Raw genomic sequence first — 26,225 nt, 5'->3', positions numbered from 1 at the left:
TGACAATATTAATATACCACTACCACGGAGCCACCGTGGTGCAATGGTTAGCATGCCCGCCTTGCATACACAAGGTCGTGGGTTCGATTCCTGCTTCGACCGAACACCAAAAAGTTTTTCAGCGGTGGATTATCCCACCTCAGTAATGCTGGTGACATTTCTGAGGGTTTCAAAGCTTCTCTAAGTGGTTTCATTGCATCTTGGAACGCCGTTCGGACTCGGCTATAAAAAGGAGGTCCCTTGTCATTGAGCTTAACGTGGAATCGGAAGAGAGAAGTTCACCAATGTGGTATCACAATGGACTGAATAGTCTAAGTGAGCCTGATACATCGGGCTGCCACCTAACCTAACCTACCCCTATCCTATGATGGAGGGTATAAAAACGCGGTCACCAAGGAGATCATCATTCCACCGTTATATACAAAATAGCTAACTTTCTCCACCTCAGTAACTCCTTCCGAGATTCATTCAAATTTCTATTTTTGGTTGGTATAAAAACAAGTATATGCAACTATGGTGGAGGGTACGAACATTTACCCATTTTCGATACCTTCCCCCTAGTATCCAGGAAAAGCTAAAAATATAACCCAAACTTATATAGAATGTTTTATTAAGACAACTCAGTGGTCGTCTAGTTGTCAAGTTTTTATGCTGGACCTTCCTTCACTTTCCTTGTAAATTTCGTGTAAAGATGTGTATTAGAATAATTAATTCGCCTAACGAAAATTAAGTGACATTTTAACTAACATTATAATTCTAGTGTACGATTGCAGTGGCGTGCTGCTTGTGCTTAACTTCAGTCATTTTCATTTCGTTTCATTCGATACTCTCCCCACCTGGGTAATTGTGGCCAATGGGCAGTTAATTTCAAATTAATTCAAAACACTACATGAAAAACAATTTGTCTGTGCATTATTTACGAATATCATACAGAATATATACGATTTACAAAACTTTTATATGTCACTTTCATATGTGGTCCTCCGATAGTTTAACAAGTTTTTTCAAAATACAATACGAAAATATATATTTAAGAAAAACATTGCTTTTCAAAAACAAAAGGTAGTAGTAGTACGGCTTAAGGGGGCCAAAGTTCATTTTTTAGGTCCATCACTGATATAGTTCAGTATGGCATCAAAATTATCGAATATTACAGCATCTCAGCAGACGGCCTTGAAAGGTATTGTACGTAATAGCAGTTACGTTATACCTGGCCTTTACGACCTAAGTACCGAGGATACTAACTGGGTATTAACCTCATCCTTTATTATATTTACCATGCAAACGGGTAAGATCGATCTATTGATTTACAAGTACTGAACATTTATTACACCTCTATCTACAGGTTTCGGAATGTTAGAATCGGGTTGTGTTTCTATAAAGAATGAAGTGAATATTATGATGAAGAATGTAATCGATATTGTTTTGGGTGGTTTTACCTATTGGCTATTTGGTTATGGAATGAGCTATGGACGAGGTCCTCTATCTAATCCATTTATTGCTATTGGAGACTTTCTTTTGGATCCCCCTGTAGACGATCCTTTAATGGGGCAGATATTTGCTGCTTTTCTATTTCAACTTTCGTTTGCAACAACATCAACTACTATAGTAAGTGGAGCTATGGCAGAAAGGTAAGCATTTAATTTTACCTTTAGAAAATTTTGTCAAAATTTTATTTCTATAGAAAATTTTCTCAAAATTTAATTTATATAGAAAATTTTGTCAAAATTTTATTTCTATAGAAAATTTTATCAAAATTTTATTTCTATAGAAAATTTTTGCAAAATTTTAATTCTATAGAATTTTTTTCTAATATTTAGCGTCTTGTAGGCACGTAGGAGCGCAATGTAGGGACTTTTTTCAATCAACAATTTTTAGTAATTTTTACAATTTTGTGGCTCTAGAGTAGGTAATTATAAGCCGGCAAGACTTGATCTTTACCAATGTGTGGTAACCACTGTTACCACTCGTGCCAAAAAATTTACAAAAATGTGAAGAAAACGTTACCACAAATCTACCAAACAATTTTTTTTTGGTAGATTTGTGGAAATTTCCTATATTTCTATAGGAAATTTTGTCAAAATTTCATTTCTATAGAAAATTTTGTCAAAATTTTATTTCTATAGGAAATTTTGTCCAAATTTTATTTCTATCGAAAAATTTTTCAAAATTTTATTTCTTTAGAAAATTTTGTCAAAATTTTATTTCTATAGAAAATTTTGTCAAAATTTTATTTCTATAGAAAATTTTGTCAAAATTTTATTTCTATAGAAAATTTTGTCAAAATTTTATTTCTATAGGAAATGTTGTCAAAATTTTATTTTTATAGGAAATTTTGTCAAAATTTAATTTATATAGAAAAATTTGTCAAAATTTTATTTCCGTAGAAAATTTTGTCAAAATTTCATTTCTATAGAAAATTTTGTCAAAATTTTATTTCTATAGAAAATTTTGTCAAAATTGTATTTCTATAGAAAATTTTATTTCTATAGAAAATAACTGCAAAATGTTATTTTTTATAGGAAACGTTGTCAAAATGTTATTTCTATAGGAAATGTTGTCAAATTTTTTTTTATAGGAAATGTTGTCAAAATTTTATTTCTATAGGAAATTTTGTCTAAATTTTATTACTATAGAAAATTTTTGCAAAATGTTATTTCTATAGAAAATTTTGCCAACATTTTATTTCTATAGAAAATTTTGTCGAAATTTTATTTCTATAGGAAATTTTGTCTAAATTTTATTTCTACAGAAATTTTTTGCAAAATTTTATTTCTATAAAAATTTTTTCCAAAATTTTATTTCTATAGAAAATTTTGTCAAAATTTTATTTCTATAGAAAATTTTGTCAAAATTTTATTTCTACAGAAAATTTTGTCAAAATTTCATATCTACAGAAAATTTTGTCGAAATTTAATTTCTATAGAAAATTTTGTCAAAATTTTATTTCTATAGAAAATGTTGTCAAAATATTATTTCTATAGAAAATTTTGTCAAAATTTTATTTCTATAGGAAATTTTGTCAAAATTTTATTTCTATAGAAAATTTTGTCAAAATTTTATTTCTACAGAAAATTTTGTCGAAATTTAATTTCTACAGAAAATTTTGTCAAAATTTTATTTCTATAGAAAATGTTGTCAAAATATTATTTCTATAGAAAATTTTGTCAAAATTTTATTTCTATAGGAAATTTTGTCAAAAGAAATTTCATTTCTATAGAAAATTTTGTCAAAATTTTATTTCTATAGAAAATGTTGTCAAAATTTTATTTCTATAGAAAATGTTGTCAAAATTTCATTTCTATAGAAAATGTTGTCAAAATATTATTTCTATAGAAATTTTTGTCAAAATTTTATTTCTATAGGAAATTTTGTCAAAATTTTATTTCTATAGAAAATTTTGTCAAAATTTTATTTCTACAGAAAATTTTGTCGAAATTTAATTTCTACAGAAAATTTTGTCAAAATTTCATTTCTACAGAAAATTTTGTCAAAATTTCATTTCTACAGAAAATTTTGTCGAAATTTCATTTTTATAGAAAATTTTGTCAAAATTTTATTTCTATAGAAAATGTTGTCAAAATTTTATTTCTATAGAAAATGTTGTCAAAATTTTATTTCTATAGGAAATTTTGTCTAAATTTTATTACTATAGAAAATTTTTGCAAAATGTTATTTCTATAGAAAATTTTGCCAACATTTTATTTCTATAGAAAATTTTGTCGAAATTTTATTTCTATAGGAAATTTTGTCTAAATTTTATTTCTACAGAAATTTTTTGCAAAATTTTATTTCTATAAAAATTTTTTCCAAAATTTTATTTCTATAGAAAATTTTGTCAAAATTTTATTTCTATAGAAAATTTTGTCAAAATTTTATTTCTACAGAAAATTTTGTCAAAATTTCATATCTACAGAAAATTTTGTCGAAATTTAATTTCTATAGAAAATTTTGTCAAAATTTTACTTCTATAGAAAATGTTGTCAAAATATTATTTCTATAGAAAATTTTGTCAAAATTTTATTTCTATAGGAAATTTTGTCAAAATTTTATTTCTATAGAAAATTTTGTCAAAATTTTATTTCTACAGAAAATTTTGTCGAAATTTAATTTCTACAGAAAATTTTGTCAAAATTTCATTTCTACAGAAAATTTTGTCAAAATTTCATTTCCACAGAAAATTTTGTCGAAATTTCATTTCTATAGAAAATTTTGTCAAAATTTTATTTCTATAGAAAATGTTGTCAAAATTTTATTTCTATAGAAAATGTTGTCAAAATTTTATTTCTATAGAAAATGTTGTCAAAATATTATTTCTATAGAAATTTTTGTCAAAATTTTATTTCTATAGGAAATTTTGTCAAAATTTTATTTCTATAGAAAATTTTGTCAAAATTTTATTTCTACAGAAAATTTTGTCGAAATTTAATTTCTACAGAAAATTTTGTCAAAATTTCATTTCTACAGAAAATTTTGTCAAAATTTCATTTCTACAGAAAATTTTGTCGAAATTTCATTTCTATAGAAAATTTTGTCAAAATTTTATTTCTATAGAAAATGTTGTCAAAATTTTATTTCTATAGAAAATGTTGTCAAAATTTTATTTCTATAGAAAATGTTGTCAAAATATTATTTCTATAGAAATTTTTGTCAAAATTCTATTTCTATAGGAAATTTTGTCAAAATTTTATTTCTATAGAAAATTTTGTCAAAATTTTAATTCTACAGAAAATTTTGTCGAAATTTAATTTCTACAGAAAATTTTGTCAAAATTTCATTTCTACAGAAAATTTTGTCAAAATTTCATTTCTACAGAAAATTTTGTCGAAATTTCATTTCTATAGAAAATTTTGTCAAAATTTTATTTCTATAGAAAATGTTGTCAAAATTTTACTTCTATAGAAAATGTTGTCAAAATTTCATTTCTATAGAAAATGTTGTCAAAATATTATTTCTATAGAAATTTTTGTCAAAATTTTATTTCTATAGGAAATTTTGTCAAAATTTTATTTCTATAGAAAATTTTGTCAAAATTTTATTTCTACAGAAAATTTTGTCGAAATTTAATTTGTACAGAAAATTTTGTCAAAATTTCATTTCTACAGAAAATTTTGTCAAAATTTCATTTCTACAGAAAATTTTGTCGAAATTTCATTTTTATAGAAAATTTTGTCAAAATTTTATTTCTATAGAAAATGTTGTCAAAATTTTATTTCTATAGAAAATGTTGTCAAAATTTTATTTCTATAGAAAATGTTGTCAAAATATTATTTCTATAGAAATTTTTGTCAAAATTTTATTTCTATAGGAAATTTTGTCAAAATTTTATTTCTATAGGAAATTTTGTCAAAATTTTATTTCTATAGAAAATGTTGTCAAAATATTATTTCTATAGAAAATTTTGTCAAAATTTTATTTCTATAGGAAATTTTGTCAAAATTTTATTTCTATAGAAAATTTTGTCAAAATTTTATTTCTACAGAAAATTTTGTCGAAATTTAATTTCTACAGAAAATTTTGTCAAAATTTCATTTCTACAGAAAATTTTGTCAAAATTTCATTTCTACAGAAAATTTTGTCGAAATTTCATTTCTATAGAAAATTTTGTCAAAATTTTATTTCTATAGAAAATGTTGTCAAAATTTTATTTCTATAGAAAATGTTGTCAAAATTTTATTTCTATAGAAAATGTTGTCAAAATATTATTTCTATAGAAATTTTTGTCAAAATTTTATTTCTATAGGAAATTTTGTCAAAATTTTATTTCTATAGAAAATTTTGTCAAAATTTTATTTCTACAGAAAATTTTGTCGAAATTTAATTTCTACAGAAAATTTTGTCAAAATTTCATTTCTACAGAAAATTTTGTCAAAATTTCATTTCTACAGAAAATTTTGTCGAAATTTCATTTCTATAGAAAATTTTGTCAAAATTTTATTTCTATAGAAAATGTTGTCAAAATTTTATTTCTATAGAAAATGTTGTCAAAATTTCATTTCTATAGAAAATGTTGTCAAAATATTATTTCTATAGAAATTTTTGTCAAAATTTTATTTCTATAGGAAATTTTGTCAAAATTTTATTTCTATAGAAAATTTTGTCAAAATTTTATTTCTACAGAAAATTTTGTCGAAATTTAATTTCTACAGAAAATTTTGTCAAAATTTCATTTCTACAGAAAATTTTGTCAAAATTTCATTTCTACAGAAAATTTTGTCGAAATTTCATTTTTATAGAAAATTTTGTCAAAATTTTATTTCTATAGAAAATGTTGTCAAAATTTTATTTCTATAGAAAATGTTGTCAAAATTTTATTTCTATAGAAAATGTTGTCAAAATATTATTTCTATAGAAATTTTTGTCAAAATTTTATTTCTATAGGAAATTTTGTCAAAATTTTATTTCTATAGGAAATTTTGTCAAAATTTTATTTCTATAGAAAATGTTGTCAAAATATTATTTCTATAGGAAATTTTGTCAAAATTTTATTTCTATAGGAAATTTTGTCAAAATTTTATTTCTATAGAAAATTTTGTCAAAATTTTATTTCTACAGAAAATTTTGTCGAAATTTAATTTCTACAGAAAATTTTGTCAAAATTTCATTTCTACCGAAAATTTTGTCAAAATTTCATTTCTACAGAAAATTTTGTCGAAATTTCATTTCTATAGAAAATTTTGTCAAAATTTTATTTCTATAGAAAATGTTGTCAAAATTTTATTTCTATAGAAAATGTTGTCAAAATTTTATTTCTATAGAAAATGTTGTCAAAATATTATTTCTATAGAAATTTTTGTCAAAATTTTATTTCTATAGGATATTTTGTCAAAATTTTATTTCTATAGAAAATTTTGTCAAAATTTTATTTCTACAGAAAATTTTGTCGAAATTTAATTTCTACAGAAAATTTTGTCAAAATTTCATTTCTACAGAAAATTTTGTCAAAATTTCATTTCTACAGAAAATTTTGTCGAAATTTCATTTCTATAGACAATTTTGTCAAAATTTTATTTCTATAGAAAATGTTGTCAAAATTTTATTTCTATAGAAAATGTTGTCGAAATTTTATTTCTATAGAAAATGTTATCAAAATATTATTTCTATAGAAATTTTTGTCAAAATTTTATTTCTATAGGAAATTTTGTCAAAATTTTATTTCTATAGAAAATTTTGTCAAAATTTTATTTCTACAGAAAATTTTGTCGAAATTTAATTTCTACAGAAAATTTTGTCAAAATTTCATTTCTACAGAAAATTTTGTCAAAATTTCATTTCTACAGAAAATTTTGTCGAAATTTCATTTCTATAGAAAATTTTGTCAAAATTTTATTTCTATAGAAAATGTTGTCAAAATTTTATTTCTATAGAAAATGTTGTCAAAATTTTATTTCTATAGAAAATGTTGTCAAAATATTATTTCTATAGAAATTTTTGTCAAAATTCTATTTCTATAGGAAATTTTGTCAAAATTTTATTTCTATAGAAAATTTTGTCAAAATTTTATTTCTACAGAAAATTTTGTCGAAATTTAATTTCTACAGAAAATTTTGTCAAAATTTCATTTCTACAGAAAATTTTGTCAAAATTTCATTTCTACAGAAAATTTTGTCGAAATTTCATTTCTATAGAAAATTTTGTCAAAATTTTATTTCTATAGAAAATGTTGTCAAAATTTTATTTCTATAGAAAATGTTGTCAAAATTTCATTTCTATAGAAAATGTTGTCAAAATTTTATTTCTATAGAAAATGTCAAAATTTTATTTCTATAGAAAATGTTGTCAAAATATTATTTCTATAGAAATTTTTGTCAAAATTCTATTTCTATAGGAAATTTTGTCAAAATTTTATTTCTATAGAAAATTTTGTCAAAATTTTATTTCTACAGAAAATTTTGTCGAAATTTAATTTCTACAGAAAATTTTGTCAAAATTTCATTTCTGCAGAAAATTTTGTCAAAATTTCATTTCTACAGAAAATTTTGTCGAAATTTCATTTCTATAGAAAATTTTGTCAAAATTTTATTTCTATAGAAAATGTTGTCAAAATTTTATTTCTATAGAAAATGTTGTCAAAATTTTATTTCTATAGAAAATGTTGTCAAAATATTATTTCTATAGAAATTTTTGTCAAAATTCTATTTCTATAGGAAATTTTGTCAAAATTTTATTTCTATAGAAAATTTTGTCAAAATTTTATTTCTACAGAAAATTTTGTCGAAATTTAATTTCTACAGAAAATTTTGTCAAAATTTCATTTCTACAGAAAATTTTGTCAAAATTTCATTTCTACAGAAAATTTTGTCGAAATTTCATTTCTATAGAAAATTTTGTCAAAATTTTATTTCTATAGAAAATGTTGTCAAAATTTTATTTCTATAGAAAATGTTGTCAAAATTTTATTTCTATAGAAAATGTTGTCAAAATATTATTTCTATAGAAATTTTTGTCAAAATTTTATTTCTATAGGAAATTTTGTCAAAATTTTATTTCTATAGAAAATTTTGTCAAAATTTTATTTCTACAGAAAATTTTGTCAAAATTTTATTTCTACAGAAAATTTTGTCGAAATTTCATTTCTATAGAAAAATACAACAGCGTACACCAACTGCTGCTATCTTTTTTCTATTAGTGTATAAATTTAGACCATAATGTTTTCACTGCAAAAATCCATTTTCAATGCATCCCTCTCATTTTCTATTTATAGATGTAACTTCAAAGCATATTGCTTATTTTCATTGTTAAATACCGTCATTTATTGCATCCCTAGCGGTTGGGTATGGGGTGAACATGGTTTTCTTAATAATTTAGGTGCTGTAGACATTGCTGGTAGTGGCCCAGTACATTTAATTGGTATGTTGTTCAAAATACAATGGAATGTTTGTAATACAAGAATTCCATTGCTATTTGTATAGGTGGGACAGCTGCGTTTGCTTCGGCGGCAATGTTGGGACCCAGATTAGGTCGTTATTCTGATGGATATGATCCTCTGCCATTGGGAAATCCTGTTAATGCTTGTATGGGATTATTCGTTCTATGGTGGGGTTGGTTGGCCTTCAATTCTGGCAGTACATATGGAGTAAGTGGTGCAAAATGGCAATATGCAGCAAGAGCTGCTGTTATGACCATGATGGGATCATTTGGTGGAGGCATCATATGTACCATGTGAGTATAGTGTAAAATGTCCTATTTGTTGTTTTTATGAATTTTCCTTTGTAGATATTCCTTGTGGCGTCATGATGGACGTTTAGATATCATCGACTTAATTAATGGAGTATTAGGGTCCTTGGTCTCCATAACAGCAGGGTGCTTTTTGTATAGAGCTTGGGAAGCATTGATTATAGGTATGTGTGGAGCCTTACTTTGCGTTTTAGCAATGCCCCTATTCGATCGCTTGGGTGTAGATGATCCTGTAGGAGCAAGTGCTGTCCATGGAGTCTGTGGCATATGGGTAACTTATGTGCATATATAGTCTGGTTGATAGTAAATTTCACTGTATCCTTTCTCTTTTCAAAGGGTGTTTTAGCTGTAGGTCTATTTGCTGATAATCCCATACCTCTCGATACCACCAAAGGACGTTCGGGTCTATTTAAAGGTGGCGGTTGGTATTTATTGGGTATACAAACTCTTTCTGTTTTGTGCCTAACCTGTTGGGGAATCTGTTCAACTTTTCTCCTCCTATATATTGTCAACAAAATAATTCCGATACGTATGGATCCTAACGAAGAATTACTTGGTGCCGATTTAATGGAGCATCGCATACGTCATTCTCAAATCGGTTTATCTCGTGCAATATCAGCTCTGGCACCTCTCAAAGTGAATCTTAATGAGGTAGCCGGAGTACAACCGATAGGCTTAAATCCGGGCCATGAAAAGTCTTTGGCTCAATTACGAGCTGCCGAAGATAAGTTACAACAATGGCAATCATATCTACATCAAATGGGACCAGTTGCTCGAAAAGATTCCCACAATAATGGCGAATTTATAATACGCAGTGAATATAAATCACCGCAAAAGACAAGAGGAAGTTTGGGTAATGTTTTCAGTAGAAAATTCAAAACAGTTCATATCAATACGGATCAACCAGCCAATATTACCACAGAAGGCGATGGTTACTATAAGCCCAATAACAAAGAATTGCCTATAATTTTAAATAAGGATTTAAATAATAAAGAAAAGGATACCAATTTTGCTTGGTTGGATTAATGATGCATCTATAAATAAATGTACAATGCAATTTCTAAACCCTTGAAATATAATATGGAATATTTATATAAATACATATATCTTTATAGTATTTGTTCTAAAGTATATAAGTTTTTCAGCGGTGGATTGAAACACATTTCTGAGTGTTTCAAAGCTTCTCTAAGTGGTTTCACTGCAATGTAGAACGCCGTTCGGACTCGGCTATAAAAAGGAGGTCTCTTATCATTGAATTTAACATGGAATCGGGCAGCACTGAGTGATAACAGAGAAGTTCACCAATGTGGTATCACAATGGACTGAATAGTCTAAGTGAGCCTGATACATCGAGGTGCCAACTAACCTAACCTTTGGGAGAGTCGATTTATTGCATGCTTTTTGAATTTAAGGAGAAAGGAGTCAATGTAGGGCAATGTCCAACTTGCACACACAGGATGGTGTCTTTAATCCCAGTTTCGACCGATCTCATAATACTGATGACATTTTCGAGTGTTTCGATATTTGGTAAACTCTAAATTCGTTTAATCGTCTTTTGCTTTGCTTGAAAGTCGACTTTTGATAACAACCAAAATTAACTTATGACACAAAAATCACAAGTTTCACAATCATTTTTGTTGGCGGGTAGATCTACTATATCCACGAATGCTAACCCGTTTACCACATCAAAATTATACACGAATGTCAACGGATTTCACCGCAATTTTGTTTAATATGTACATGTTCTTTGAGTTTTATTCTTTTTATTTCTTTATCAGTGTGATAATTACATTTCTCATAGCTAATAATGCTACACATAGTAGATAAGAAACGTATTAACGAGGAGAAAATCCAACCAACGACAGTTTATAGTTATATAATAATCATCAAACGTAGGTGGTTAATAAAAATTTCATAGTTTTATTATGAACACAAGTATATTATTGGCTAGTTTGACTGAAACAAACAAAAAGGGTAAAATTGTGACAAAAATTTCTATAGAAATAAAATTTTGCAAAAATTTTCTATAGAAATAAAATTTTTCAAACATTTTCTATAGAAATAAAATTTTGCAAAAATTTTCTATAGAAATAAAATTTATTATTTATAGCAAATTTTTGCAAACTTTTATTTCTATAGAAAATTTTGTAAAAATTTTATATCTATAGATATAAAAAATTTTCTATACAAATAAAATTTTACAACAATTTTCTATAGAAATAAAATTTTGCAAAAACTGTCGATAGAAATAAAATTTTGCAAAAAGTTTCTATAGAAATAAAATTTAGCAAAAAAATTATATAGAAATAAAATTTTTCAAAAATTTTCTATAGAAATAAAATTTTTCAAAAAATTTCTATAGAAATAAAATTTTTCAAAAAATTTCTATAGAAATAAAATTTTTCAAAAAATTTCTAAAGAAATAAAATTTTTCAAAAATTTTCTATAGAAATAAAATTGTGACAAAATTTTCTATAGAAATAAAATTTTTCAAAAAATTTCTAAAAAAATAAAATTTTTCAATAATTTTCTATAGAAACAAAATTTATCAAAAATTTTCTATAGAAATAAAATTTTGGAAAGAATTTATATAGAAATAAAATTTTTCACAAAAATTTCTAAAGAAATAAAATTTTTCAAAAATTTTCTATAGAAATAAAATTTTGCAAAAATTTTCTATAGAAATAACATTTTTCAAAAAAAAATCTAAAGGAATAAAATTTTTCAAAAATTTTCTATAAAAATAAAATTTTCCAAAAATTTTCTATAGATATAAAATTTTTCAAAAATTTTCTAAAGAAATAAAATTTTTCAAAAAATTTCTAAAGAAATAAAATTTTTCAAAAAAATCTAAAAAAATAAAATTTTTCAAAAATTTTCTATGGAAATAAAATTTTTCAAACATTTTCTATAGAAATAAAATTTTGCAAAAGTTTTCTATAGAAATAACATTTTTCAAAAAAAATTCTAAAGGAATAAAATTTTTCAAAAATTTTCTATAAAAATAAAATTTTCCAAAAATTTTCTATAGATATAAAATTTTTCAAAAATTTTCTAAAGAAATAAAATTTTTCAAAAAATTTCTAAAGAAAAAAAATTTTTCAAAAAAATCTAAAAAAATAAATTTTTTCAAAAATTTTCTATGGAAATAAAATTTTGCAAACATTTTCTATAGAAATAAAATTTTGCAAAAATTTTCTATAGAAATAAAATTTTGTAAAAATTTTCTAAAGAAATAAAATTTTGCAAAAATATAGAAATACAATTTTTCAAAAAATTTCTATAGAAATACAATTTTGGAAAGAATTTCTATAGAAATAAAATTTTTCAAAAAATTTCTATAGAAATACAACTTTTCAAAAATTTTCTATAGAAATAAAATTTTTCAAAAAATTTCTATAGAAATAAAATTTTGCAAAAATTTTCTATAGAAATAAAATTTTTCAAAAAATTTCTAAAGGAATAAAATTTTGAAAAATTTTCTAAAGAAATAAAATTAAAAAAAAAAATCTAAAGAAATACAATTTTTTCCAATTGATAATTGGAAAAAATATATAATATAAGAAATACAATTTTTCAAAAATTTTCTATGGAAATAAAATTTTGCAAAAAAATTTGCAAACATTTTCTATAGAAATAGAATTTTGCAAAAATTTTCTAAAGAAATAAAATTTTGCAAAAATTTTCTATAGAAAAAAATTTTACAAAAATTTTCTATAGAAGCAAAATTTTGCAAAAATTTTCTATAGAAATAGAGGAAGCACGCTCAAACACAAGCCCAGCCAATAACATTCAAATCGATGATTTTAGTTTGGCAAAGGAAAAGAGATATGCTTGCAAATTTGTTTAGGCAGTAGCCGACTATCAAACCTTTTGTCGGAAAGTTCAAGTGTAGTTCACTTTGGGTTGAGTGAATTACCCGAATTTATTCTGATAATTGGCTGATAGTTTTGCTGCAAGTAGAGGATGCTGATGAGGAATGTGGTAATTCCGAAACAGCTGTACATCCAACCAGCTTGCAGTCTATAAGGCTTTGCCCAAATAAATTTGATTTGAAAATTTTGCAAAAATTTTTCTATAGAAATAAAATTTTGCAAAAATTTTCTATAGAAATAACATTTTGCAAGAATTTTCTATAGAAATAAAATTTTTCAAAAAATTTCTTTAGAAATAAAATTTTTCAAAAATTTTCTATAGAAATAAAATTTTTCTAAAAATTTCTATAAAAATAAAATTTTTCAACAATTTTCTATAGAAATAAAATTTTGAAAAACTTCTATAGAAATAAAATTTTGCAAAAATTTTCTATAGAAATACATTTTTGCAAAAATTATCTACAGAAATAAAATTTTGCAAAAATTTTCTATAGAAATAAAATATTGCAAAAATTGTCTATAGAAATAAAATGCTGCAAAAATTTTCTATAGAAATAAAATTTTGCAAAATTTTTCTATAGAAATAAAATTTTGCAAAATTTTTCTATAGAAATAAAATTTTGCAAAAATTTTCTATAGAAATAAAATGTTGCAAAAATTTTCTATAGAAATAAAATTTTGCAAAATTTTCTATAGAAATAAAATTTTGCAAAAATTTTCGATAGAAATAAAATTTTGCAAAAATTTTCTATAGAAATAAAATGTTGCAAAAATGTTCTATAGAAATAAAATTTTGCAAAATTTTCTATAGAAATAAAATTTTGCAAAAATTTTCTATAGAAATAAATTTTTGTAAAAATATGTATATAGAAATAAAATAAGGCAGATGACAGTTGAAGTCTAGTGTTTAAGTGGATTTTGGATGTGTAATGTGAATGAGGTATAAAAAATATTTTGGGGTAAAATTTCAAAACATAAAATTTTACTAATTGTCGTTCGATAGACAATGAATAACAAAAATATAGCAGCAGACACCAACTACTGTTTTCTGCTGGCTATTTTCTAAGAGTATATCAACCGTAAGTAGCAGTTTTTATGTAGTATTCCTATTAAAGGCCGGTATGCACCTCTAGCGAAATTTTCGGTAGCAAAAATTTATTTAAGTCTACAACAAAAAAAAAACAGATATGTGTACACAAATTTTAAACCAGCTAATCGCTTTTATATATTGTTAATATATGTTCCAAATATTCCTCAAATAAATTGTTTATTATTTACAGACCTTTTACGCACACAATGATTGTAATAAATTAAATGTTTGCTGCCAAAATATGCTTTTGACAACCCTGTTATTTTCATTAGAGGTGCGTACCAGCTTACGAAATTGAACGCTACCGAAAATTTCGTTAGCATAAATAGCAATGCATTTCTTATGGGAATGAAATTTTTCGCTAGAGGTGCATACCGGCCTTAAGACAAATATGACACCCGAAAACGAATCGTCAATCTCATAGAAAAGCCAGACTTCAAATGTCCATAAAGGTCATTTTGTGCTTAGCGTATACGCCGTTTAAACACGCCACTCGAGGCCACTACTTACAAATATCCACCACCCTAATATTCATACCATGTGTTGGGCTAATTTATTAAATAACCATAGAAGAAATGTCTAGAGAAAACAACGTGATGAAACATATTAAACCAACTGTTTTAACTGCACTGACGTCATGCCATTAATTTTGAAAAGGAACACACATAAATTTATATTTTTATATGAATCACGAGTAGCAAAAGCCCAAAATATATAAATTTCCAGAAGCACACTGAACTAATGCATCTCAACTCAATAAGACAAAGTACATTCCAAAGCATTTTGATCATTTGAACATCAACCTCAGAAAGGTCAATATTTCGATGCTAGATACTACTATGCCACCACCTGTTTCTAGTGCATTCCAATTAACGAATGCTTTATTTGCACGTAATAATACCTGTTCTAAAAATAATCAATACAAAAATACAAATTTGTTTTTCCGTTTTGTTTCATTCAATATTTTATTTGTTTGAAATCAATGCAAGTAAAATACTAATATTTTACTAAAAGATGTTGAGGAATCCGCTTTTTTATATTCTTGTGTGTTTATGGTGTCTTTGTGTATTGGAGATGAGAATATATAGTAGAATACGATCATAGAGCAGTTGTTATAGGGTTTAATTTAAAATATAAGCAGTTTATATAACTGGAATATATGTTCTGCGTAGAAGTTGTCCATCAATTGGTTGTTTAATCGACTTCTTCGATGGTGGGGCCAGCACCGGAACCAGCACCAGGGGCGGCTCCAGCGCCAGGTGCAGCGCCACCAGGGAAACCAGGCATACCACCAGCTCCACCAGCACCTTGATACAACTTGGTGATGATGGGGTTGCAAACACCTTCCAATTCCTTTTGACGGTGCTCGTATTCTTCTTTGTCAGCCAATTGATTGGCATCCAACCATTTGATGGTTTCGTTGCATTTCTCCATGATGGTATTGCGGTCTGACTCTGAGATCTTTGTCTTCAAGTTCTCTTCATCCAAAGTAGCCTTCATGTTGAAGCAGTACGATTCCAAAGAGTTCTTAGCGGCAATAGTTTCCTTTTGTTTTTCATCTTCGTTGCGGTATTTTTCAGCCTCGTTGACCATACGTTCGATATCCTCCTTTGACAGACGGCCCTTATCGTTAGTGATGGTGATTTTGTTTTCCTTGTTGGTGGAACGTTCCAAAGCAGTGACATTCAAGATACCGTTAGCATCAATGTCGAAGGTAACCTCAATTTGAGGTACACCTCTTGGTGCTGGAGGAATGCCCGACAATTCAAATTTGCCCAACAAGTTATTGTCTTTGGTCATAGCACGTTCACCTTCATAAACTTGGATCAATACACCGGGTTGGTTATCGGAGTAAGTGGTGAAGGTTTGGGTTTGCTTAGTGGGGATGGTAGTGTTACGCTTGATAAGCACACTCATGACACCGCCAGCGGTTTCAATACCCAAGGACAATGGGGTAACGTCGAGCAACAACAAGTCTTGGACTTCTTGGGACTTGTCACCGTGCAAGATAGCGGCTTGGACAGCGGCACCATAGGCAACAGCCTCATCGGGGTTGATGGACTTGTTCAATTCCTTGCCATTGAAGAAATCTTGCAACAATTTCTGTACCTTAGGGATACGGGTGGAACCACCGACCAATACAATATCGTGGATTTGAGCCTTATCGAGCTTGGCATCACGCAAAGCCTTCTCAACGGGATCCATAGTGCTACGGAACAAATCGGCGTTCAATTCCTCAAAACGGGCACGGGTGATGGATGTATAGAAATCGGTACCTTCGAACAAGGAATCGATTTCAATACTAGCCTGAGTGGAGGAGGACAAGGTACGCTTTGCACGTTCGCAAGCGGTACGGAGACGACGCAAAGCACGCTTGTTGGTAGCAAGGTCCTTCTTGTGCTTGCGTTTGAATTCCTGAACAAAGTGGGTGACAAGGCGATTATCAAAATCTTCACCACCCAAATGGGTGTCACCAGCAGTGGACTTGACCTCGAAGATGCCGTCGTCAATGGAGAGAATGGATACATCAAAAGTACCACCGCCCAAATCGAAAATCAATACATTACGTTCACCAACGGCCTTCTTATCCAAACCGTAAGCAATGGCGGCAGCAGTAGGTTCATTAATGATACGCAATACATTCAAACCGGCGATAGTACCAGCATCCTTGGTAGCCTGACGCTGTGAATCGTTGAAATAGGCTGGTACAGTAATGACAGCATTGGTAACGGCGTTACCCAAGTAGGCTTCGGCGGTCTCCTTCATCTTAGCCAAAACCATGGATGAGATTTCTTCAGGGAAGAAAGTCTTCTTCTCATCCTTGTATACAACTTGAATCTTGGGTTTGCTGTCTACATTGACGACATCGAAGGGCCAATGTTTCATATCAGCTTGAACGGGAGCATCATCAAATTTACGACCAATCAAGCGCTTAGCATCAAAGATGGTATTTGTAGGATTCATAGCGACTTGATTTTTGGCAGCGTCTCCAATAAGACGTTCAGTATCGGTAAAGGCAACATAGGATGGTGTGGTACGATTACCCTGATCGTTGGCAATAATTTCAACTTTGCCATGTTGGAATACACCTACGCAAGAGTAGGTTGTACCCAAATCAATACCAACAGCAGGAGCTTTAGACATCTGCAAATAAAATTAATAAAGAAAACAAGTACAAATTAAATATTTTGTCTTTGTTGAAGAAAAAGCAAAACGATTACACGAGAAAAGAAACGATTAATATGTATTGAGTGACTAAACATTTTTTTCTTTATGTGTATTGACTAATACATTCTTAAATCTTTTTGATTGTGTTTATGTGCGTCATTTGCGTGATTTTGAAGTTCATTCACTTTGCAAAAAATTGGAATAAACTGGTTTCCTGGAGGGGATTTTTTTGTTTTCTTCTATTTCGTGTTATTGCGACTATATGACTAACCTTTATATAAAAAGAAAGTGCTTTAATTAAAAGTGTATAAATTAATACATGGGGGTTCTAATCATTAAATAAACTACTAAAGATCGGCATAACAAAAATCTGGAGGGAGTTAGTTTTTATGGACTTTGTGATTACATTTTAAATTATGGTTTCGCAATTTACAATAGATATGTGAAGATGTATTTTCCCCCTTTCCATTTACATTGCATTTTCGAAAGCAAAAATGATAATATGGTTAAAACATTCAAATATTTATTTTTTTGGTTTGAAATCGGATGTTTTATATAGATTTTAACTGTTACGTTCATCAGGTGAAAGTCGTACATTTTTTAAAACTGGTATTAATGTATCTGAAAATGGCGCAAATAAGCGAAATATTTCTTTCTTTACAGTCTAAAACATATTCGCATATACTATTTTCAATTTAGAAATAATTTGAAGTGCTCTTTATTTATCGTATCTATAAAACAGGGGTCCGCACAAAAAAGTTTACCGATTGGTGGTATATTCATATCCTTAACTACTATTCCGGGGGTGAGAAAAAGGCCATTGTGTAAGTTAAGTGCTTTGTAAATGAGAGATCTTTGATGGAGGTCCAAATGGTTCCAAGAGCCTAAATACTTAACATGGAGCCAAAGTGAAAAATACTTGAAATCCAATATCTTTCCCCTATTTTTTAAGGTGTGTTCTATATGTTACTGAACACTATTCCCCATTAGTTCATATATGTTAATACATGCAAAAATGTATATACATATTTTGAAAACTAAATTTTCTATTTTTAATTGCGGCAATATAAACAAAATTGAAACGCATTTATGGAAGGGTATTGCAAAAATTTTCGGTAGAAATATTTGCTTGTTCCAAAGTTCACTCGTCACCTTGTGCTATTTTCAATTTTTCTGTTCCCCTAATTCAGACAAAAACACGTGATAATGTTATATAGAAAACTATATATGTCTTTGATTTTGAAGAAAATAATAAAATAGAATTTCCAGAAAACACCATGCTAATGGGAAAATCAATAAATAAACAACAAATGTGTTATATCGATTAAGAGCACAAGTTGTATAACGGTAATATGACTGAGAGTTGCCGAAGGGTCATAAATACACGCAGTTGTTTTTTCAAGTAGTGGCGTCATTAAATACAATGTTTTTGTTGTTATTGCATATGGAACATTCTGTTACCAAGGCCCTAAAATGTACGTTTTATGCTCGAAACTAAATGCAATGGCGAATATGGAGAAAACAAAGCACATTCTCACATGTATACAGATAACATTGATAGCGTGAAATGCACTAACACACATATAGCAAAAACCTCAAATGCGGGCAATGAAACGGCAAAAAACGCATACATTTACCACGAGAGGGGGGTACAAAATCTAATTAGGTTAAAAAAATCTTGCGGCTAGTATATTGTTTTAGTAAGTTTTTCTATAGAGAAATTGAAGTGGTGTATGGAACTTAATACATATATAATTAACAAGAATAAAATAGGGACGGGTCGAGGGGGAAAATCAAAAACCTTTAATGTTCTAAAAACATCCATACCCACACATATATACGTAATAAAGCAGGGAGTCATGGTTCTTGACATCTATACTATAGATACTAGCATTGAGGTAAAATGAGTCATGCTGCTACTGCCTCAATACAGAAAAACCGATACTTCCAGATTCTTCCTAACACATTTTGGATAAAACAAAAAAAAAAAACCGTGAGTAATCAATTGAAATACAATAAAAAAAAACCGCCTACAAAATAGAATTACTTTGTATTTCACCAACTAAATTATTTTTTCAAATATCAATATCAATTTCCAATGCAACGCCCCACGTGTTTTTCTCTTTAAATTTATTTTCTCATATTTTTTCTATTCAAACAAATTTTTAGCGATAAAATGTTAAATTTATTAAAATGTTCACTCACCTTTGTGTTTTAATTTGTTACTTAATGTAATATATAAACTTAATACTCCAAAATTTCTTTGGTTGCACTTTTCTTTATCTTCTCTTCTTTCTTCTCACGCGTGTGTTAATATGCGGCAATCACACGTTCGGTCAAATTCACACTTTTTTTAGGAATGATGTTTTTTCTCACCGCACATTGCTTTATAAACCCGAATAGATGCACGCTTGCAAAAAAATGTGCTTGATTCTAGTACATTCTGTTTGTATGGGTTGTATTTTAAAGCCAACGATTTGTTTGACAAACGAAGTTTAATGGGTTCACATGTAACGACATGTCGCAATCTTGCATTCTATTACAATTGCTTACCAAAGAAAATCCAGAATAGAAATGAGAATATATTATTTAAAATTTATTTAGTTTAATAAAATCTTTTAAATTTCGTAACCAAAATGGTGTAACGGATCTAATGTGTTTTAATGATTTGAAAAGAAATATAGCTGCAAAATGTAAATAAGGTCTGGAAAGATGAAAGTCTTGAAAAGGCAAGATTTCAAGCATGGTGTGAACGTAATATAACAGCCAGTTTCTGTATGTCGATCGAGCTCTATCGATCCACTGAAATGAATTTATAACCAAAAATCAGGTGTTTCTGTGCATTTCAGTCGATCAATAGAGTTCGATCGACATACAGAAACAGGCTGTAAGTAAACGGTTGACAGCAACTTCGTTTTAAAGGCCGATACTCTGTTCGGTTTTCGCGTTGAAACTCCATACAAAATCAAAAAATGCGAAAAACTACAAAGATTTTTTCCATTTGTGAAACTGTGTTTTTTTCGAGTTGAAAAACTGACGTAAATCGATGTCAGTATTTTCATAACGTGGCGCCATTTGCAATGTGAACTAAGAACTAATTTATTTATTAAACTGATTTTTGTGAATTTATAATGCAAATGTGGATCGGATTATTATTTAAAAATTAATCTGATCGATTTTTTTCCAAAACTGTGTTTCTTGTTTGGATATTTCTATCACCCCTAAATTAACCTTTGATAATCTATCCGTGTGAACCCACATTTACATATCATATGTTCGTTATTTTGATTTTATATAACCTCAAACCCTAGGAGACATGGAAACATTTCATAAAAAATGAAAATTACGTGAGTTGTGATTACAAACAATGTCAAAAATAGTTGTAGATCAATTGACACATCCCCAAAGGGTACGAATATTGTATAAAACTGTGCTACGACTACACAGGGGTAGGTCATGGAATTGTTTAAATTATTGCTATGGTTGATACTTTGTATTGTATAGGTCTGCCAGATGAACTTCGAGAGTTAGGAGATCGGTATGTTAAAGATGAATTTCGTAGACACCTAAAATGTACCCCCATGGAAGCCCAACTGTTTATGACTGAATGGGCTGTAAGTACAGACTTTATTATGAGGATATATCAAATATTTATACACTTTATTTCTATATAGAAATACGCTGTTACAATAACAAAACAATTAGGTATAAGAGGAAAACCAACGGGTACATTAGGAGAAGATATAGATGAACAAACTGTGGAAATGTTAAAAGATGACCAAGCCGTGCAACTCTATGAGTTGATGTTGGCCGCAAAGGGCATTGAAGGAGATATAATCACAAAAGAAGATATTACAAATAAATAATCTATTTTTGATCTTGTTTTTCCAAAATCTTATACTCATATGTTATGTTATTTTCTTCTTGTATGCCTTTGGGAGTTTCTGGATCTAAGTCGACTTCTTTGAATTCCGATGGGATGTCGGGGAAGAAAGTATCACAGTCGAACTTGGCGTATATTTTTGTTAAATACAGACGGTGACAACGTGGCGATGCCATTGCCTCTTTATAGACACCACTACCTCCAACAATCCAAACAGTTTCAATCTGTTGATTAATTTCCTTGTCATTTTCTAAAAATGCCATTGCAGATTCCAAGTTTGGATATAGTAAAACATCTTTGGGTAAATCCGACTGCTTCAATGTCGTACTCAATACAATATTTAAACGCTGCTGTAAAGGTCTCTTGGACTCAGGAACACCAAAATAGGTCTTACGTCCCATAATAACAACATTACGCTTAGAGGGATCATGTACACGTTTGGTAGTAGTGCTAAAGTATTTAAGTTCTGACCTGCAAAAATACATGTTTTTTTTTTTAATTCATTTTTGGCGTATTTTATAACTTACTTTAAAAGCCATGGCAAATCCCCCTTGATGCCAATACCAAAGTTTTCGCATACTGCAACAATTAAGCTGAATTTTAGCATTGTAATGTTATGATTATCTAAATTCGTATGAACTATGTAAATTAGAACTTTTGCAATTATATAGCCCAGATTTGTTATCTGCGAAAAGAAGTTGTTTTATGATTTGTAAACAAATCAAATCAAATTACTCTCATGATCTTTGAAATCTGTTCTCACTCTTTGAGAACAATAATTCTATGTTGCCATACATTTAAAATTGTAGCTACAATGGCATCGATTCTCGAAATCGTCATTTTGCAGAACGAGAAAGTGATACATATTTTGAGATGTATTGTAACCAGTGTGACCAGATCTAAACAAATTTTGGAGCTAAATCAGCATTAAAATAATGTTAAAAACAATATAAAAATGTAGTGAAATGGTCACTATAAAACGTGTAATGTTATATAATGTATAATAATTCGACCATATATTGTTGAGCGATGATAAACGAAAAATTATTTATTGAATAAATAAGTAAAGAAAGTATATATTATACCAAAGGCATCTCCTTTTTAATCCCAGACGCTTTTTCGGGATGTTTACGAAAAATCTGGTGAGATATAGGTATATAAGCTATATGAAAGTGGATAATCATTCACTAAAATGTAATAATGAAGTACAACATCGCAATTTTTTGAAGGATTGGGGACACATAGAAATGATTACATAAATTTGTTGTTAATGGATGAATTCGTTTTGCCCAATACATAACTGTTAGATCACTTACGTGCTGTACTTTTGTGGAAGTAGTTTTCGTGAGTATGAAATGTTGTGTTATTTACTAGAAATACTATCAATCAATCATAAGCTGTTCTTGTGGTAGGAAAACAAAATAAGATTTGTATTTCCTCACACACACACAAACTAAAGGGGAACAACACAACAATAACTGCCAGTGAGAAAAGTAGAGTTTAACTGTATGTTCTCTTTCGATAAAAAAAGAAACAAACATTGAGAGAGCTTCCCAGTGTTGCCATGTTGGGGGTTTCCCATCAAATTTAGGGGGTTCCCCCAAATTTAGGGGGGTTTAAGGGGTAACATTTATTTGGGGGATTTTTGGGGGTAAAAAAATATCTTAGATCTTATAAAGTGGAGAAATTCTCAACAAAATTTGGAACAATTCTGGCATGAATTTAGAGAAGAAAAAGGAACATGGGTTGACTATGTTCCTAAATACAAGCAAGTATGCAATGACATTCTTTTTTAAACGTATCTGTTGAAGGGCATTTTTAATATATGATACAATTAAAAACAAGGTTAGGTTAGGTGGCAGCCCGATGTATCAGGCTCACTTAGACTATTCAGTCCGTTGTGATACATTGGTGAACTTCTCTCGTATCACTGCCCGATTCCATGTTAAGCTCAATGTAAAGGGACTTCCTTTTTATAGCCGAGTCCGAACGGCGTTCCACATTGCAGTGCAACCACTTAGAGAAGCTTTGAAACCCTCAGAAATATCACCAGCATTACTGAGGTGGGATAATCCGCCGCTGAACATTTTTTGGTGTTCGGTCGAAGCAGGAATCGAACCCGAATTTGTGACAAGTGCTGTAATGATTTTTATTTACTTCAAAAAAAATTTTAGAATTAAAAAAAACTTATTTTGTTTAAAATTTTGTTCCTCAGAAAAAAATCTTCTTTCAGTTTATATATTTGTGTTAAATTTAATTTTTAATAAGTGTATCACTACAGGATTTTTAACGAAATTTTGGGCCTCTCTTTGTACTATTTACATACTTAAAATTTTTGGGGGTTTTTGAAAAATGTCTAGACCAATTTAGGGGTTTTTTTCTTAAGATTTGGGGGGAAGAATCAAAAATTATCTGGCAACACTGGAGCTTCCGTTGTCGTCAATATGCGTTGCATGACATTAATGTCCGCTTCCTCTCCTTGCTCAACAGGTTATTTTATTGTCATCGAAAAACTAAACTAATAGTTCGGTTTTTATGCTCGTATCGCGCAGTTCGTGTTGTGTGTTATTTTTTAGTGTTGTGTGTATTTCCTATTTCTCCTAAGGACTATATAATAGTGTTAAAAAACTATACCCATCACAAACATACTCGCCAAATAATTTGAATAAATGCAATTGATGCTTTACATGTAAGTTTGTTTTCTGTTCAAAGTTTTTAAAATGCTTACAGAAATTTGTTGTTAATGGAGAAATTCATTTTGTCCAATATATGTATATGTAACTGTTAGATCACTTACGTGCTGTACTTTTGTGGTAGTAGTTTTAGTGAGTATGCAATTTTGCATTATTTACTAGAAATACAGCATCAACCATAAGCTGTACGTGTGGAGGAAAATAAAATAGATGTGCATTTCTTTACACACACACACAAGCTAAAGGGAAACAAAACAACAATAACTGCCAGTGAGAAAAGTATAGCTTAACTGAGAGAACTTCCGTTGCCGCCAATATGCGATTGCATGCGATTAATATCCGCATAGCTTTTAAAATAATAACATAAATTTGTTGTTATTTGAGAACTTTTTTTGACCAATACATGGTTGTTAGATCATTTACGTGCAGTACTTCTGTGGAAGTAATTCTGAAGAGTACATCATTTTTCGTTATTTACTAGAAATACAACAGGTAAGAAAATAAACTTGCTATATATTGCTTGAGGTCTACCTACTACTCCAGCCAGCGATTCAATGTACTACTAAAAAACTTTAAAACTTTTGGTTATTGATTTGATTTGACTTTAAGGAAAAGTTTCCTTAGTTCAAAGACATACGACTTTAACGGAGGGACGCAAATTCCACAAAATTTGTGTTCTAAATTTTATACAAAAAAGTGTTTGAAGCAAAGATTATAATAAACTTTATTTCAATTAAAATGTGTCCTTAATATTGCTACGAATTTGATACCTCTAGATTTAAGATTATTTAAATTATTCTCGGTTCATTTAAAATTTAAAATTGTATCACTTGTTAGAATCATCTATTCATTTTCTGGTACATTCCTAAACGTCTTTTATGTTATTTTGTTTGCCTATGGTGTTTTCTTTTCTTGAAAAAATGCGCACTTTTTTTGCATTTTGCCCGGAAAATTTACTTTTAGGTTCTTTTCTAAAAAAAAACAGCCAAAAGTACGAAAAGGCTTCGAATTCTGTTGTGAAAATAGTGCCATTCGTAGAGGCACTTTGCGGGCATTTTCAGCACTGCCGACAAATGAGAGTGCTGCTATTGCCCTGATAGCTCCTTTGAATACTTTTCTTGCTGGCAACATTATAAAATTATAAACAAATTAGAAATTTTGATTTTATTCGATCTTTCTTTTATCCAATAGAAAATAATTAATCAAGCTTGAGATCGTTTTTTGTATGTATTGGTTTTTTTTTATTTTTCAATATTTCGCAATTACATTGAATTGCTTCATCAGGAGTCGATGTATGCAAAACATTCAAGTGTAACACAACAACAACACATAAAGCTTAAAACTAGAGTAGTATCACTACGCTCGTCTATTAGTGCAATAAAAGGAGGAGGAGTGCAATAAAAGTAATAGACGAGCGTAGTGATACTACTCTAGTTTTAAGCTTTATGTGTTGTTGTTGTGTTACACTTGAATGTTTTGCATACATCGACTCCTGATCTTATACGAAATGTTAGTTTCTCACTCTCTCATAGTAAAACAACGCCTTTTTATTTTGCTATTCTATTGTTATTGTTGTTATAGTCGTAGATATTGGTTAATTGTTTGTTAGTAAAACACGCCTCAATATAAAAACGTAACAATTTTTTTGCAAATAGCCATTGATTGAGGAAAAAATTTGCAAAATTCTTGATTCATATTTTAATTATTTTTATTTATTGATAATGTTAGTCATAGACCCCATACTTTGATCTCCAAGAATAATGTTATGAATCGATGTAGTCCATCCGTCTCTATGGTACACTTTATGTCGTATACAAGTCGGAGGTCATAACTTATAACCGATCTTCTTGATATTTCGTATATATTATATTTTAAATAACAAACTCTATTAAATCTAGTTTGATATGGCTTCTATAGCACTCGATTTGTAGCCCTATTAACCGATATTATTTCTATCTTAAGGTAGGTACTATGTTCTATTTTCACGTTGAAATTTTCGCGGTTACTTTATTAAAACACTTCAATATGAAGCAGATAAATTAACTCACTTGACGCGCAGATTCTTTTTCCTATAGATTTCGGCGAGACTTTACAGGAATATGTTTATTTTCATTTATAATTTTGATTATATAAGGAAAAGTAATCGCGAAAATAAAGTGGTTTTCAACTCGAAAACCGAACATAGTACCCACCTTTACATAAGATAATCCTGTAAAATAATACTCCATGGCTCAGTGGTAGCTTTTTCTTTCCGTATCGAACTGGCAGATAATTTCGCCATAGTGTAGTCCAGCCATTGCCGTATCTAGACATTTTTAACCAGGGGGGCTATAGCCCCC

At 28.6% G+C, this 26,225-nt stretch overlaps 4 protein-coding genes across 4 annotated transcripts; 2 read left to right on the top strand and 2 right to left on the bottom strand.

The window, feature by feature from the left end:
- The first annotated feature begins 979 nt into the window (after positions 1–979).
- Amt (Ammonium transporter) lies at positions 980–10,279 on the top strand. Its single transcript, XM_075289965.1, has 6 exons — positions 980–1,288; positions 1,346–1,631; positions 8,705–8,850; positions 8,913–9,162; positions 9,217–9,448; positions 9,514–10,279. Exons 1-6 carry the CDS (start codon positions 1,129–1,131, stop codon positions 10,201–10,203), a joined length of 1,764 nt encoding a protein of 587 aa, XP_075146080.1. The 5' UTR covers positions 980–1,128; the 3' UTR covers positions 10,204–10,279.
- A 4,797-nt stretch (positions 10,280–15,076) lies between these two features.
- Positions 15,077–19,679, bottom strand: Hsc70-4 (Heat shock protein 70 cognate 4). The gene is made up of 2 exons (XM_075289964.1): positions 19,516–19,679; positions 15,077–17,286 (listed from the first exon to the last, which is right to left on the bottom strand). The coding sequence occupies exon 2, from the start codon at positions 17,284–17,286 to the stop codon at positions 15,337–15,339; it is 1,950 nt and encodes a 649-aa protein (XP_075146079.1). The 5' UTR covers positions 19,516–19,679; the 3' UTR covers positions 15,077–15,336.
- A 914-nt stretch (positions 19,680–20,593) lies between these two features.
- Sdhaf3 (Succinate dehydrogenase assembly factor 3) lies at positions 20,594–21,208 on the top strand. The gene is made up of 3 exons (XM_075289963.1): positions 20,594–20,759; positions 20,815–20,924; positions 20,985–21,208. The coding sequence occupies exons 1-3, from the start codon at positions 20,678–20,680 to the stop codon at positions 21,174–21,176; spliced, it is 384 nt and encodes a 127-aa protein (XP_075146078.1). The 5' UTR covers positions 20,594–20,677; the 3' UTR covers positions 21,177–21,208.
- Dhfr (dihydrofolate reductase) lies at positions 20,937–21,940 on the bottom strand. The gene is made up of 2 exons (XM_075289962.1): positions 21,721–21,940; positions 20,937–21,664 (listed from the first exon to the last, which is right to left on the bottom strand). Exons 1-2 carry the CDS (start codon positions 21,798–21,800, stop codon positions 21,178–21,180), a joined length of 567 nt encoding a protein of 188 aa, XP_075146077.1. The 5' UTR covers positions 21,801–21,940; the 3' UTR covers positions 20,937–21,177.
- Positions 21,941–26,225: the final 4,285 nt, after the last annotated feature.

Source organism: Haematobia irritans, chromosome 1, assembly GCF_050003625.1.
Source record: "Haematobia irritans isolate KBUSLIRL chromosome 1, ASM5000362v1, whole genome shotgun sequence".
Lineage (NCBI taxonomy): Eukaryota > Metazoa > Arthropoda > Insecta > Diptera > Muscidae > Haematobia > Haematobia irritans.
This window is presented reverse-complemented; position numbering and strand designations above follow the sequence as displayed.